The sequence below is a fragment of the Ruditapes philippinarum genome, unplaced genomic scaffold, assembly GCF_026571515.1.
Source record: "Ruditapes philippinarum isolate M1 unplaced genomic scaffold, ASM2657151v2 ctg6482_1_1_1_1, whole genome shotgun sequence".
Classification (NCBI taxonomy): Eukaryota; Metazoa; Mollusca; class Bivalvia; order Venerida; family Veneridae; genus Ruditapes; species Ruditapes philippinarum.
In genome coordinates this window covers 71,035-87,169 of record NW_026865892.1, presented here as the reverse complement: position 1 = coordinate 87,169, position 16,135 = coordinate 71,035, and the positions used below count along the sequence as shown (strand labels likewise).

Here is a 16,135-nt window from a genome sequence, read left to right as displayed (position 1 = left end):
CTTTTTTTATATGCCTGTTCTTTTTTTTCTTCATAAGAATATATTGCTATAAATCACCTATTTTCATTTTCATTTTTTTCAGTTTAAGACATTACTTGTTTGTTTTTTTTTCCACATCTTTTAAGCCATCGACTAGAATTGTGGCCATAGGGCATAGATACTCAAACATTCCACTGGTTTGTCAGTCTATGCAAGGACTATGTGATAGCATAACAAACAATGAAATCTATATCCCCCCCACTCCTCTACATAAATTGGTCATAAAAAAGGAAAGAAGATTGTTCTTGCTAGGCACAATCTATGTGGCTAATCTTAGAAAGTACAGACTATACCTGTTATGAATCATAGACATGTAGACACAGGATTGCGCAATTTTCATCACATAAAAAAATGTCAATTAAAAAAACTATGTACAAAGCTTACCCTGAATACTCCAATTTTCTTCTACTGGGAAGTTCTTCTTTTGAGTCGTCCAACACACTTCCATTTATCTTGTTATTACTGCAATATAAGTATATCATTACTTCTTCATCACCAAGGATACTGCTATACAAATGAGCTGTGTCACGACAAAACCAACATAATGGGTTTGTGACCAGCATGGATCCAGACCAGCGCAGTCTGATCAGGTATCATGCTGTTCGCTATCAGTTTCACTACTTGTAATAGGATTTGTAAGCAAACAGCTTGGATCCTGATCAGACGGAGGGGATGCGCAGGCTGGTCTGGATCCATGCTGGTCGCAAACCCATTATGTTGGTTTTGTCATGGCGCGGCTCAAATAAGGGTTAAATTACAGCTCAGACATAATAACAAAGATCTATTTCATCTTATATTCAACTTACAATAGATGTTTTGACAGTTTCATGCCAAATAGCTAAAAGTCTAACTCTTTGGGTTTTTTTTAAAAGAAGATATTTTTTAAGCTTTTCTCTGTTGGTTGTCATGGCAACCAGAGTTCTGCATGAAATTAAATTCTTTGAACAATTTTCAAAAGGTGACCAAACCAAAGGAACATTCCTGTGAAGATTAGATGAAAATTGGCTTAGTGGTTTATGAGGAGATGTCAATTTAAAAGTAAAAGTTTACGGACGGATGCCGTACGAAAGCCAATCACAAAAGCTCACCCTGTTTCTTTGTGACAGTTGAGCTAAAAACTAAAAACCTTTGAGAGATGTCCATCAATGTGTGAGGGAAGGCAGGTTGAGTTTCCTCTGTACAGTGATTCTGCATGGTAAGGAACATAGGAAACAGACACATTCTGTCCCATCTTGGTATGTTTTGAAAACACTGAATTATAACTGTAGCGCTTTAGATGTAAAATAAACACCCTGAAAATATAATAAACACAAGTGTTGCATGGATCATCATAACTGTACTGATTGCCAATATGCAAAAGAAGCTATTTATGGTTAAAAAGAATCTATTTGGTAACACACCACCAAAATTAAAAATCTTATGAAAAACAAAGATTTCTCCTTTCCAGTCTGGTTTTCGGTCACAACAACACAGTAAAGGTTTTCTTTGTTTTCAGTTTTACGTCATATCAACACAGTATAGGTAACATGGCGAATTTCCAGCTTTACTGGTAAAGGAAGACCCTAGGTCTCATTCCAAGTATTTTTTCAGGCACAACTGGGCACATGAGTAGAACCACCAATATTCCATAAGTTAGCTGGAAAGCTTCCTCAAAGAAGAATTTCTGAAGTCCCTGTCTGGATTCAAACCAACAGTGGCTTGAGGCAAGTGGTCTTAACAACTTAGCCACGGACAAAATCAACAAAATATTTATAACATTTATATAAAGCTAGCAACCAGAAATTTACAAAAAAATTTTGTTCTGAGAAAATTAAAACGTATGACATGTATAATTTCCATATTGCAATATTTTCATAAACCTAGTTTAAAGAACTTTTTGTATAATCTTTAGAAGAACCACTGTATCCCGATCTTACAAGCTTTGCACTTTTGATTTGTATTACAAATTATTGATACCAGTAATTGATACATACAGACTAATCATAAACTGATATAATTAGATTTTAATGATAAAGACTGCAAACTCTATATAAAATAAATTAGACAAGAATGTATTAATGGCCATTACTCTATGATTATTGGTCCCATATAAAAATACGAGCAATGTGAACTAAAATATATGTCAACATTTTGCCATGGCACACAATTTTCTTTACTACATGCACCTGCAGATTAACAAGAACAGATATATCACACACACCCTTAAAAAGAAGGGTTATAAGAACATCAAGAATATGTGTTCACACTGACCTTGGTAGACGAGTGATTTTATGAGTGACATCAGATTTCCCGTGACCACATTTTTCACAAGTGTACTCTATCTGTTCACTTTTGAAGAATAAACTTAAGGCATCTTGGAGTGATCTGGGCGTCATTAAATCTCTGAAATATTTATAAGTCATTACCACACGTTAATAGTTGATACAAATTTAATTAAGTTTCAGTGTGTATTAAGCTATCAGCTTATTGAAACACTCTCTAATCCGTTCCAGGAACCAACAACAAGGATTGAACCCGTGCAGTCAACAATCCTTACATTACTAGACCAACATGTTAAACACTCAGCCATGCCACCACAGGTTAATAACACACCAATTCAAGCCACTGATGAATTCATCAATTAACTTTTCATGATTAAACAACTTTCCCAGGTCATAATGTGAATAGGAACAGATGGACAGAAATTAAAAATAAATTTATTCTGCCCATCTGTAACCCATCTTCTGCAAAATCTGTATTATGAGACTCATCCAGCTTTAAATTTGGGTTTAATTTTTTTTTTCAAAGTGTCAAAAACAGTATAACCACCATCTCAGTGGAAATAGATGGACAGAAAAATACACAACTGTGAAAAATCATTATGCCCATCTGCAACCCTGATTCTGCTGAATTTTTGTAATGAGCTCGCCCAGACGTAAATCTGGAACTGTCCATTGTGACTGTTAGGGAGTTTTGTTCCATTTTCATAAAATAGATGGAAGCCAGAAGTACAGACTTCAAGGGTGTGCACATAACATATAATATAATAGACCTACTTTCTCTTTGGCACATCTAGAGATATGTCATGAAACTGTTCCGTTTTTGTCACTTCCTCTCCACACCTACAAATATATAAATTATACTATTAATTATACTAAAATACAAACTGGATCTTTACCTTTAAAACAGTAATATTAATTGACTCTATATTTTTTAAAGTAGATTGGTCCACAATTACAGTGGAAGCAGTTTAAAAATATCAGAAAATCTGAAAAAAAATAAATTTAGTATTATTTCAATTGGATTTATATAGATATAGAGAGCTTTCAAGTACAAAAATCCAATGTCCAAAAACTTGTACTCATGCAATGAGCACATTTTCCTATTAATATAAACAATAGAAAGCTTATTATTTGGATATTATTATAAACAAACATGCCATAATTGACATAAATCATCTCCGGGACACCTCCGGGACAAACACCTTATTTCCGGGATTTTCCCGGACATCCAGGACGTTATGGCATGTATGTTATAAAATATCTCCTGACAAACGAAAATGTTGATAAGAGTTTTGCTGCTTACTGTAAACAGGTTAATGTATGCAGGACTTCAAATTCAAAGTTGACAGTGATTGGATTATTGCCATTGAAAGGTTGGACAGCCTCTGCCTTATTCTCAGCTCCGCCTTCATTCTCCTTATTTGGTTGTGGGGCGTTCCCACTAGATGCTTTTATCACCTCCTCTTTAAGCTGATCAAGCACCTGCCCCAGAAACTCATGGGCATCCTATTTACAAGTAAAAAGAACATTTAAATATAGGTATATATAACGGTAGTAATGAAAGGGTAATTATGGACGAGATGCATTGAATGTATACAAAGTACACCTGTTTTTTAATGATACAAGGGGCAGTAACAGTTTTTAATTGATACAAAGGGAAGTAACTCACATGCTGTCCATAGCCTGAGAACCTTTTTGCTGTGGTTGATATTGCACTTTTCACACGTCTTAATGCCTCTCTACGAGAAATATCACTGGCATTCAACTGTCTTTTCACTAATAATAATTTGACTAGAGCACTGAAAAAATATGAATAACCAAAAATACATGTATATAATTATAATCAAAATGAAATTTCTAACATGATAAACATTCACTCAGAAAGCCTAGATGAAAGTTCAGGATATATTTTTTTTTAGAATAACATAAGATTTATATGAGCCATGCCATGACAAAACCAACATAATGCGTTTGTGACTAGCATGGATCAAGACCAGCCTGCGCATTCGCGCAGTCTCATCAGGATCCATGCTGTTCGCTTACAAACCCTGTAACAAGTAGTCTAGAGAAACTGATAGCGAACAGCATGGATCCTGATCAGACTGCGCAGATGCGCAGGCTGATCTTGATCCATGCTGGTCGTAAACGCATTATGTTGGTTTTGTCATGGCGTGGCTCATTTATTATGATAATAGTTCCTATTATAATCATTTATTACGATCATTGTAAAAATTTTGACATGCACTTGAGTCTGTCCGCAACATTCCCAAGAGCAAGTGGCAGTAAACGGACAAGATATAGATATATTTATACATCAAAGTTCAATTTACTGACATGTTAAAACAAGATCAAATCTAAGAACAGAGGTATATTGATCTTGAACTTCCATGATAAATGTTTTCATCAAAATACCCTTGAAAGTTTATCTACAATTTAAAGATTACCTGTCTTGTTTTTATTATTTGTCTTGTTATTTACCGTGTATGACAGTCTTTGCTATCATTTTTTATGTGTATGTGGTGTTTGTAAATAGCCACCAAATACAAATGTACTGCTGATCGTCAATAAATTAAAAATTGAAACTTGATAAAAATACTCACTAATATAGTGAATGTTGCTGAAGTGTTTTCACAAACTTTTTTGCTGGACATTAGATCCGTTGAGAATGTCTTCCGAGACAAAACAACGACTGGAGGATGGCATTCATGTAACATTATTACCTAATAGTTGGAGAACCTGAAAATAAATAATTAATATTATCATTTCGAAGAAAGTAAAAATGAAAACAATCGCAATATTAAAATTTGTTTTATTTCTTTGTCAGCATGCTGTTTGATCATTTGACTTTAACCTTTATTGAGTGGAATAGAAAGAAGAGCTTTTTTGAAAATAGAATTGATCAATCGAAACAGCTGGATGAGCTCTTCTAATATTTGTTAGCTCTTCCATTTTTCCAATCAAACGAGCAACAAGTGATCATCCATTTAGCACCAGTGTTAAATCCATGCGGTCTGAACCAGGCTCTATAATATTGGTAGCTCAATTTTTGTATTTTAATATTGGATAACCCTTAAAATTTTTAAATACATTTGTTCAAAGCTGTGTAAATCCATAACACTAATACAGCAGGGAAAGTGTTAAAATTCAACACAAAAATGATTTAACTAAACATGTTCTGTATCCATTTATATGACAATAAAGTTCAAAGGCAGTTGAATTTAACTTTTGTTACCACTGTAAAGGTTAAGTCCCGCAATAGCTTTTATAAATTAAAAGTCCATCCTCTGATAAGCGTGGGTCATAGATTACTTGGCTCAGTAGTCTAAATTGTTGTTACTTTAGTTGGTAAGCATGACGTTGGGAGGTTGCACGTTCAAATCCCAATGGGATCTTTTCTTCCTGATGCATTTGCATCTTTTGTATTACAATGATTAATACCATAATCACAAGATAAGTTATCCATGCATTTAAACAAACCTTTAGACTTTGTATGAAACTATATTTATCAGTGACACCTTCATACATTTTGCATCTTTGTATAACCATATATACCAGAAAGAAATGAGCCGTGTCCTACGACCAAAGCCAACATAATGAGTTTGCGACCAGCATGGATCCAGACCAGCCTGTGCAATCCGTCAGTCCTGATCAGGATCCATGCTGTTCACTTACAAACTCTATAACAAGAAGAGAAACTGATAGCGAAACAGTCTGGATCCTGATCAGACTGCGTGTAAACACAGGTCCTGGTCTGGATACATGCTGGTCAAAACCCACTATGTTGGTTTTGTCGTGGCGCGGGCTCATTTGTTTTTTATACCTACCGCTTGTAAAGCCTGTTGCTGGTTGGTATCGGTGGGTTGTGTGGGCTTCATTTTCATACTGTATGATATACTACTGTCCAAAAGTCTGGCCACTCTTTAATAGGAGTTGGGTCTGGCAGAGGAGACCTGGCCCCTCGTTTGCTAACAAAATCATAATCATACAGTGGTTTTTAATAGATAAATGAAAATACAACTTCGTCATCAAAATCAATTGAACAACACTAAACAAGAGACAGGACTTTGTTACAAAACCATTTTTTTTTTTTGCTATAATAAAATGCGTGAAAGAAAAAAAACTGGACGGCATAATTGTGCTAAAGAAATTATAAAGTCACAAAACCACATAACGTGCATCACAATATCTTTTGGCGACAATACTTGCACTTCAGTTCAAATCCATTTTGAAATATAGACTTGTGCACAGAAGATAATGTTAATGCCAGATCATCTTGCCACCCATCTGCCGACATACACCAATCTAATAATAAGTTTTCTAACTACCACACATCAACATATTTTAACAGAATGCAAAAGCAGAGGCAAACACTCTTACCATAGCCAATAAATATATATAAATATATATATTTATTTCAAACGGGTTTTACATTGCAACAACACAGTAAAGGTCATATGGTGACTTTCCGCTTTTACTGGTGGAGGAAGACCTCGGGTGCACCTCTGTACATTATTTCAGGCACGAGCCAGCACCTGAGTAGAACCACCGACGTTCCTTAAATATTTATATTAAACCCTAGTTGAACATAAACTAATTACCTGTTGAGCCATTTAGGTGTGCTACATAACTGTGGCTGTGCCGCAGATTTCCCATAGAATGATGAAGATAGTGGTCCCAGGCATTGACGGCTCTTGTCCGAACTTCTCTGTAGAAACTGATCACTTGATTTTGAACACGATCTATAATGAGAATACAGTTATAAGATACGTTTTTACTTGAATTATAATTTATTCATACTTGAGAACAAACAAAATGCATTATTTATTTTTTTTTTAAACTTTTCATAATATGTACCATCATTTATATTAGTATTATTTTTAATTCTAATGCACTGTTAATGACATTTATTGACAGCATTTCCCTTCTATCTTTAAAGGAACAACTTCCACTTTTGATCATGTCCGATGAATTAGCTAATCTCATCATCAGAAAATAATTAATATGCAACTAAAGGAACACCCGACTCGTCACCTCTGTGCAATAACTAATTAACTGCTAATAAATTTATAAGCACTTATTACGTTATTTCACTAAGGTGACAACCTTTAATCTTACATTACTGAACAATTCATAGCAACTGAAAAACTATCAGTTTTTCTTACAAACATATCTGTTGTTTACTCACTTTATTAGATTTTCTTTCCCTTCTATATCCATCGAGTCTTTTTTATGTGACTTCATGCTAATAATAGAGGTAATCTTTTTTAAATATGGCATAAACCTTTAAAGTTAGAAATGGTACACTATAAGTGAGGTACTATGTGATAACTATAATGAAGACACATTGGTGACAATAATTCAAAACTAATTGTTTTTCTATGCAAAAATGATATTTTACGGGTTACTTTTAAGGAAAACAAAACTGTCGGTAAAGCAGCACATTCAACTATTCTCCGTGCCCCAACAGTAAGAAAAAGAGCATAACTGTGAAAAAAGGTAACTTCAGTTATGGGACATTTGCATATCAAGCAAGATAAGAACAAATGCATTAAGTTGAAACCCATTCCCTTCAGTAGTTTTGGAAATACTAATGTGCATGCAAAAACTTAACCTTAACGCATGCATTATTTCTAACAAAAAATCTATAAACAATATCAACAAACTATCCGATCAATCTATGCCAGGGCATAAAACGATATACACTTTGTTACGTTACCTTGTAAAATTTTGTGAGTAATTTTCTTTTTCAATCTTCATTGCCGATGGTGAATTGCCGATGTGTGTAAAAAGTCCTGCCTTTGCTGGTGTTGTATTCACACAAACCTCAGAATTGTTAACTTGCGCTGAAAAATATATGAGCCGCGTCATGACAAAACCAACATAATGGGTTTGCGACCATAATGGATCCAGACCAGCCTGCGCATCGCGCAGTCTGATCAGGATCCATGCTGTTCGCTTACCAACCCTATTACAAGTACAGAAACTTATAGCGAACAGCATGGATCCTGATCAGACAATCTTCTACAGTGATCTTAAACAGAAAGCCATGAATGTAACTTGTGCTAGTGACACTAACCGAATTGAGCCATTTACTACAGTTTCAGGAAAGTTTTCCACATTTTTTTTACATTGCATTGTTAATTAAGCATCAACAGGAGGCATTTTATATATTTTCTCGTATCTGTGCATGAAAAAAGGTGTGGATTTGTTTAATAAATGACATCTACATGTTGTTTTTTTAACACAATGTTTTGTCATCACTTTAAATACCTCTTTAGTAAATTATTCCATTAAGTAACAACGGTACAGTTTAGAGATGTTGTTTTAACAGAAGATGTATTCCAGTTTATATTTCGAATGATATTTCACATATCAATACATATTATTAATTAGACAAAATAATCAATTCTTTTTTTCAAAATCAATTGGCAACAAGAGCTGTCACCCAAGTGACGAATGCCCACGAAAAGGTTTCTTAAGCATGCAGGTATTATGAAAAGAAAAGAGAATGAAAGTAACTAATTGCTGAATATTGTTCTTTGTGTTATTGTACCTGTAATCTCTAATTCTGATAGCATGAACCTTCAAAATATAAGTGTGACCTTGACCTTTGAAGAAGGGACATGGTTCCTGGATGCGACAAAATGTTGTTATGAGATAGACATTTGTACCAAATTATTTCAAAATCCCTCAATGTATGACAAAGTTACAGTCTGAACATGATTGTTGTATCAGTGGGGACACACCGACATGAACCTAAGCAAAGACACATTGTCTTGATGTGGTAGACATTTGTGCCAAGTTATTTCAAAATCCCTCAATGTATGACAAAGTTACAGTTCGGACACAAATTAAGTGGGGACGCACAAACTGACGGACGGACAGACGGTGCGATTATATTATGCCTCCCTTCGGGGACATGAAAAAAAAAAATATTGATACATCAGTCTTGTTTCTATCAAAACAGACAAATGTAACCCCTGTATGTCGCTTTTTTCAAGGCGACACAACAAAGTTCAAATTCTATCGGCAGAACAATATCAATGATACATCAATATCATTTCTACCAACATCAGCTTTACACAATGTGACTTACTATGCTTTTTTGTCATGACTTCTTTACACAATGCCTCTATCTGTTTAGCTACACGTTTATCAGGCGTCTTCAGGTAGAAGGAGATCAGGTCTTTGTCGTGTTTATTTCTCGTCACGTCTATCAATATTGTATCCTTACAAACATACTTCTTCAATGTGTCCACATTCAGCTGTTTAAATGATTATTCAGATAAGAATTATGTCAAGGATAAAAAAAAAAATAGTGCACTGCAATTAAATTTCTTTGGGCCAATTTGAGGCTCTTTTTCCATTTTTTTCACCGTCAATGACTGTGACTATGATCATTCTAGTAGCCTTCCATTTTGCTTTATTTTTCCCTGAATCTATCAAAGTTCATTTTTCTACTCATCCTGGCAGGGCAGTTCAGCTATTTTGTTTAGACCCCTGGCTTAAATCGGGAAAATTTAAGAAGTTTTGAGAATTTTTTGAAGTTCGAAAAACTACTTTAAAGCATTACTTTTAAAGTTTTATTCATAATTATGATCATATAACCTGTCACTACATTCTAGACACAAGTTGAAACAGATCAGATTTTCTAAAAAGTAAAAATACTACATGATTGTAGATCTATGTGTTGCAGCCTTTGGGATCAGTAAAACAGGTATTACTATAGATTGGTAATTGGACCTTATTGGCCCCCTAGTAATGCGATAAATATTGCCTTGCAGCGAGTTCTCCGTAAAAATACATCAGACTTCCCGAAATACGTCGGTCCGACGGACATGTCCGATAAATTTTTATCAGGTCCGACAATTTTTTATTCCGGATCGGTCCGACTGTCCGGCTTTTATCCAAGCCGCATGTATACAAAATGGCGTCGCTAAAGGTGCCAAACCTGGGAAAAACCGAAAATCTACGTCAGAAGAGTGCGCAGAACAGCAATAAAAGGATGAAAAGAACAGACCCGAGACGAAAATTAATGAAAAATGGAAGCAGAACCATGAATCATTGGTGTATGACAGGGAGTAGATGTAATGCGCTGTACGGATTGTGCCGATTTTTACGGCGAAAAAATAAACAAGAGGGCCATGATGGCCCTGAGGTCGCTCACCTGTATAAAGCCCCCCCCCCCCACACACACACACACCCATAAGAAGATGTTTCATGCTAAACATCTAAGCTCTAGCTCATCAGGCTTTTTAAAAAATGATTTTTTAAAGTTTTTACTATACACATATAGTTAAAAACAATGACACCCATGGGGCGGGGCCAGTTTTTGACCCAGGGCTTTTATTTGAACAAACTTTGTAGACACTAACTAGAAGATGTTTCATGCTTAATATCTAAACTCTAGCTGTTTGGGTTTTTTTCAAAGAAGATTTTAAGTTTTTGCTATACACATATAAGGAAAATCAATGACCCCAGGGGCGGGGCCAATTTTGACCCCAGGGCTTTTATTTGAACAAACTTTGAAGACACTCACTAGAAGATGTTTCATGCTTAATAACTAAACTCTAGCTATTTGGGTTTTTTCAAAGAAGATTTTTCAAGTTTTTGCTATACACATATAAGGAAAATCAATGACCCCCGGAGCGGGGCCAATTTTGACCCCAGGGCTTTTATTTGAACAAACTTGGTAGACACCTATTAGAACATGTTTGATGCTAAATATCTTAGCTCTAGCTCTTTGAGTTCTTTTAAAGAAGATTTTTTAAGTTTTTACTATATGCATATAGGGAAAATCAATGACCCCCTGGGGCAGGGACAATTTTGACCCCAGGGCTTTTATTTGATAAACTTAGTAGACACCTATAAGAAGATGTTTCATGCTAAATATCTAAGCTCTAGCTCATTGGGCTTTTTAAAAGAAGATTTTTTTAAGTTTTACTATACACATATAGTTAAAAACAATGACACACCTGGGGAGGGGCCAGTTTTGACCCCAGGGCTTTTATTTGAACAAACTTTGTAGACACTTACTAGAAGATGTTTCATGCTTAATATCTAAACTCTAGCTATTTTGGTTTTTTCAAAGAAGTTTTTTAAGTTTTTGCTATACACATATAAGGAAAATCAATGACCCCTGGGGCCGGGCCAATTTTGACCCCAGGGCTTTTATTTGAACAAACTTGGTAGACACCTATTAGAACATGTTTGATGCTAAATATCTTAGCTCTAGCTCTTTGAGTTCTTTAAAAGAAGATTTTTTAAGTTTTTACTATATGCATATAGGGAAAATCAATGACCCCCTGGGGCGGGGCCAATTTTGACCCCAGGGCTTTTAATTGAACAAACTTGGTAGACACTCACTAGAAAATGTTTCATGCCAAATATCTAAGCTCTAGCTCTTAGGATTTTTAAAAGAAGATATTTAAAGTTTTTTCTTTCGGTTGCCATGGCAACCAGAGTTCTGCATGGAATTAAATTCTTTGAACAATTTTTAAAGGTGACCACCAAAGGAACATTCCTGTGAAGTTTGGATGAAATTGGCCTTGTGGTTTATGAGGAGATGTCATTTAAAGTAAAAGTTTACGGACGCCGGACGGACGCCGGACGAAAAGCGATCACAAAAGCTCACCCTGTCACTTTGTGACAGGTGAGCTAAAAACAAAAAGTGTCTTAGAAATACAAACACAAGTTTTTCTTTGATCAATTTTATTTGGTCCGACAGATTTTGTTTCCGTCCGACAGATTTTCATGGTTTGTCAGACCGAATGTCTGACAGTTTTTTTCAACTTTCGGGAAGTCTGATACATGCGGATAGGTAAAATTTCATATCTAAATTGAACATGGCCATTCAAAATATTTAGCAATAAGTGTATAGTCTATACCATATATCTTTTGTCAACAAGTGTTGACTGAAGTCTACTTCAAACTTACTGGATAGTTTAAGATGGATGATTCTGAACAGTCTAACTTCATTTTGATAGACCAGCCTATCTTGTCATCTTTATCAATCACAATAGCACCACTTTTCCACTTCATAGAGCCAATACATCCTGAGCTACCTCCATACTTCACATTACCTGGGAAAATTTCCACTTTCTCATTTGGCTTCATGTCTCCAAATTTTTATATCATCTCTGTAGAGAAAAATATAATTGTTAAAATTTAGTGTCTATTCTAGTATTTTGAATACTAATGGGCGTTAAAACACCATTCCAACACCTATCAATTTTTAAAAGTGGGTTGGCTCCTGTGGGAATAACTGTTAAGTTGGTGGAGTATGGACGTGTATCTTAATAGGTTAGAAAAGTATTGTTGTTGTAAATAAACATTTTAAATTATTTTTCAAGTAAATTAAATACTGGCCCTAAGCTGCTCACTTTGGACACTAAGCAAACTACAAGTCAACTAGTCAACGCCACATATGGTACCACACCATTTATCAAATTACTAATCATTGGGTTGTCGTTCTAAGTGGAAAAGAAATATTTCTAAGGTTCCCTTATGTAGAATAGACCTCCAATTTTTAAAATATTTTTCCTATACAAGTCTATATATTAAAGTTAAACCAAGAGACTCAAGGCATGGCAAGGTGATCCTTCATGTACATGCCAAATACCTATGCTCTAGGCACTGACAGAAGTTTCAGAGGTGAAGAAATAAAGACATGCACATATCATGTAGTCAGCCATTTTTGGAAAAATATTTATTCATAATTACTGTAAATTATCAAGGAAAGTTGGTAAGGTGTGCTGACTATATAAGATCTAGGCTTTGTACTTCGTCTTACACAACAATGAATCGACGTTATATTCATTAAGTCTATATAAACTACAAGCAGGACTGGTGACCTAGCCAAGGGCCAAGCTGCAAGCATAGAATTTTGGTCTGCCAGCAAAATTACTCGACTCAGTCTGTGGGTTATGTTACAGGGGTAAATCACAGACAGTCATCTAATGAACACTCCCACCCACTCCCTTGTCTCTACAACACCTACAATTATGATAAATTTCATAAAAACACTAAGTACTAGACAATTTTCAATACACCTCTACTGCATTAGTTATACTAACCTGAAACGTGGGATTGAAGGGCGAGGGTAGCTTTTCAAAAAAAAAGTCCAAAACATATAGAGTTTGTTATTACACTCCATTAGGTGAATTCCCCAGAGCTATGTACAGAAAGTACTGGAAAATTGCTTTTAGCTAAGTTTTCGAATTCGTGAATTGGGACAGGAGTATTTGCAAATGAAAAATAAGGTTAAGTCAATGTCAGTGATTTTTTTTCCAAATTTCAAAACAACCTGTGGCTTTCTGAAGGGGAAAATATAGCAAGATAAATCAGGAAAGGGGAAATCAAATTCCAACTACTGAGAATGGAATTTACACTGTACACATTTTATAGTTGTCAATTTCAATTCAATTTAACATGCATGGTTCATAGCAGAGTCTATAGCAGACTTCCCGAAATACGTCGGTCCGACGGACATGTCCGATAAATTTTGATCAGGTCCGACGAGTTTTTACTCCGGATCGGTCCGACTGTCCGGCTTTTATCCAAGCCGCATGTATACAAAATGGCGTCGCTAAAGGTGACAAACCTTGGAAAAATTAAAAATCTACGTCAGAGGAACAGGCAGAACAGCAGTAAAAGGATAAAAAGAATAGATCTGAGACAAAATTTAATGAAAAATAGAAGCAAGACAGTGAATCGTTGGTGTATGATAGGGAGGAGATGAAAATGCGCTGTAAGGAATGTGCCGATTTTTACGGCGAAAAAATTAAAAACAAAATGTGTCTTAGAAATACAAACACAAGTTATTCTTTGATTTTGATCAATTTTATTTGGTCCGACAGATTTCGTTTCGGTCCGACATATTTTCATGGTTTGTCAGACCAAATGTCTGACAGTTTTTTTCAACTTTCGGGAAGTCTGCTATAGGGACAGTTTCTGTCTTCTAGCTGATATAATAAGTCAGATGCGGTTTAGTCATGGTTCTGGTGAAGAAGTGTACAGGTCATTTCAGGGGAAAATATTAGCTTTTTTAAGGGAAAAATTATATACCTATTTTGAGCTAGGGGAAACAGCCTTTATTCGGCTATAAAATGCAGGGGGAAAATCACTGAATGTAGTTATTCTGAATAGGTTTCACAATGGATCTAATCAAAAACTTTAATGCCGCATCAGATGAAAAACAAAAATGTTAAAAGAAGCTGCTTATGTCTTGGAAGTCTTGGAAGCCAGAACAGTGTCTATTCTAGGAGGGGCGATGGGGGGATTCACCCATATTTTTGAGAATTCACCCCTATTTTTTGAGAGAAATTTTACAAGGACAAAGAAGGAAAAAGATCAACAAATGTAATAAATTCTCACTTTTCGATAAAAATCCCCCGTTTTTCGAAATTATCCTAGAATAAACAGTGGTGACCTAGCTGCAAGATCAGCGGCACAATTCGAATCGCCGTAGAAAGGATTTCATGATCAGTTTAAATCAAAGTGACCTACTACATTGTCCGTAAACGGAAAGAGATGTATAAACTTTTATTTCATGTAACAGGGATATGGACACTTTGTTCAACTGGTTTTCATGGTTTGCAACCGGCCGGTCTGCCAAACAAATTTCGATAAAAAAATGATTATTTGTGCCTAAATTTTGTGACTTGCGTTAAGGGCGTCTTTATTACCAAAGTCAGTTACAACAGTTCATCAATTCTCTCAAGCAATTAAAAACACAAAATTTTTAGAAAATAACAAACCATGTCCCGCGAAATAAACCGGATGTTCAACATAGTATAAAACCTGTTTTCTACGGTGCGGTTTTAGGCATAACGCCCCTAAATTATCCCGTTCTTTAATAACACGGATACACATACAGTACATTCTAGCGTGTTTTTTTTCCCAATATTAATATTATCACCCAATTACGGAAGCGTCCTGGTACGAAACTTTTATAAGTGTAGAAAGTAAAATTTAAAAGCAATAAATAAGGTAACTTGTAAGGATGGAATGGACTATTCTAAAAGAAGAGAAAGGGGTAATTTCTATTGTATTAATTTTGTTTTACCCTTTCATAATCTTCATTCTGTATTTGTTACCAGCACTCCAGTTACTGCATGGTTTATTAGGGGAGAAAGATAGAGCATGCTCGATGATTGACTCATTTTTTCTAGGGTTAATTTATTGTTCAGACAGGGAAAGAGATAACGATAGAAAAGTCATATTCAGATGCTCAGTGACATTGGTTACTTTTTTTCTAGGGTTTCATATTGTGACGACAGGGAACATGTTTTTTTACTGTGATACAACATAGATGGAACATCAAAACACTTGGCAATCTGATTTATGCTTAGGGGCTATACCTTTGTACATGTCACGGTTCAGAACTGTTCACTATTAAGGGGAGAAGATGTGTAAGCGGCCAGATAGCTCAGTCGGTAGAGCCGCGGTACGGTATTCCGAGGGTCCCGGGTTCGAGTCCCGGTCAGGCTGCACATTTTTCTCACCCTGTGACATTTGGCGCCCAACGGGGGACCGTGATGGTATAAGCTCCGAGTTCAATTTCACATTGTTCTCTTTACCCATTAGAAATTCGAGGACGAATTTCAATATAGCGGGGGAGTATGTCACGGTTCAGAACTGTTCACTATTTAGGGGAGAAGATGTGTAAGCGGCCGGATAGCTCAGTCGGTAGAGCCGCGGTACGGTATTCCGAGGGTCCCGGGTTCGAGTCCCGGTCAGGCTGCACATTTTTCTCACCCTGTGACATTTGGCGCCCAACGGGGGACCGTGACTGCTTATAGCTCAGAGTTCAATTAGCATTGCTCTGTAGCTTT

The 16,135-nt window shown here is 35.7% G+C and overlaps 2 protein-coding genes and 1 long non-coding RNA gene across 3 annotated transcripts; all 3 read right to left on the bottom strand.

Annotated features, from left to right (window-relative positions):
- Positions 1–420: 420 nt before the first annotated feature.
- Positions 421–3,725, bottom strand: LOC132730681 (ubiquitin carboxyl-terminal hydrolase 37-like). Its single transcript, XM_060716661.1, has 5 exons — positions 3,604–3,725; positions 3,075–3,140; positions 2,290–2,421; positions 1,166–1,331; positions 421–501 (listed from the first exon to the last, which is right to left on the bottom strand). Exons 3-5 carry the CDS (start codon positions 2,412–2,414, stop codon positions 499–501), a joined length of 294 nt encoding a protein of 97 aa, XP_060572644.1. The 5' UTR covers positions 2,415–2,421; positions 3,075–3,140; positions 3,604–3,725; the 3' UTR covers positions 421–498.
- A 2-nt stretch (positions 3,726–3,727) lies between these two features.
- Positions 3,728–5,014, bottom strand: LOC132730682 (uncharacterized). The gene is made up of 3 exons (XR_009625786.1): positions 4,901–5,014; positions 3,970–4,099; positions 3,728–3,806 (listed from the first exon to the last, which is right to left on the bottom strand). It is a non-coding gene; the product is annotated as an uncharacterized LOC132730682 (long non-coding RNA).
- Positions 5,015–5,226: 212 nt separating this feature from the next.
- Positions 5,227–15,112, bottom strand: LOC132730680 (uncharacterized). The gene is made up of 7 exons (XM_060716660.1): positions 15,059–15,112; positions 12,237–12,439; positions 9,397–9,565; positions 8,017–8,143; positions 7,486–7,542; positions 6,899–7,039; positions 5,227–5,323 (listed from the first exon to the last, which is right to left on the bottom strand). Exons 2-7 carry the CDS (start codon positions 12,414–12,416, stop codon positions 5,227–5,229), a joined length of 771 nt encoding a protein of 256 aa, XP_060572643.1. The 5' UTR covers positions 12,417–12,439; positions 15,059–15,112.
- Positions 15,113–16,135: the final 1,023 nt, after the last annotated feature.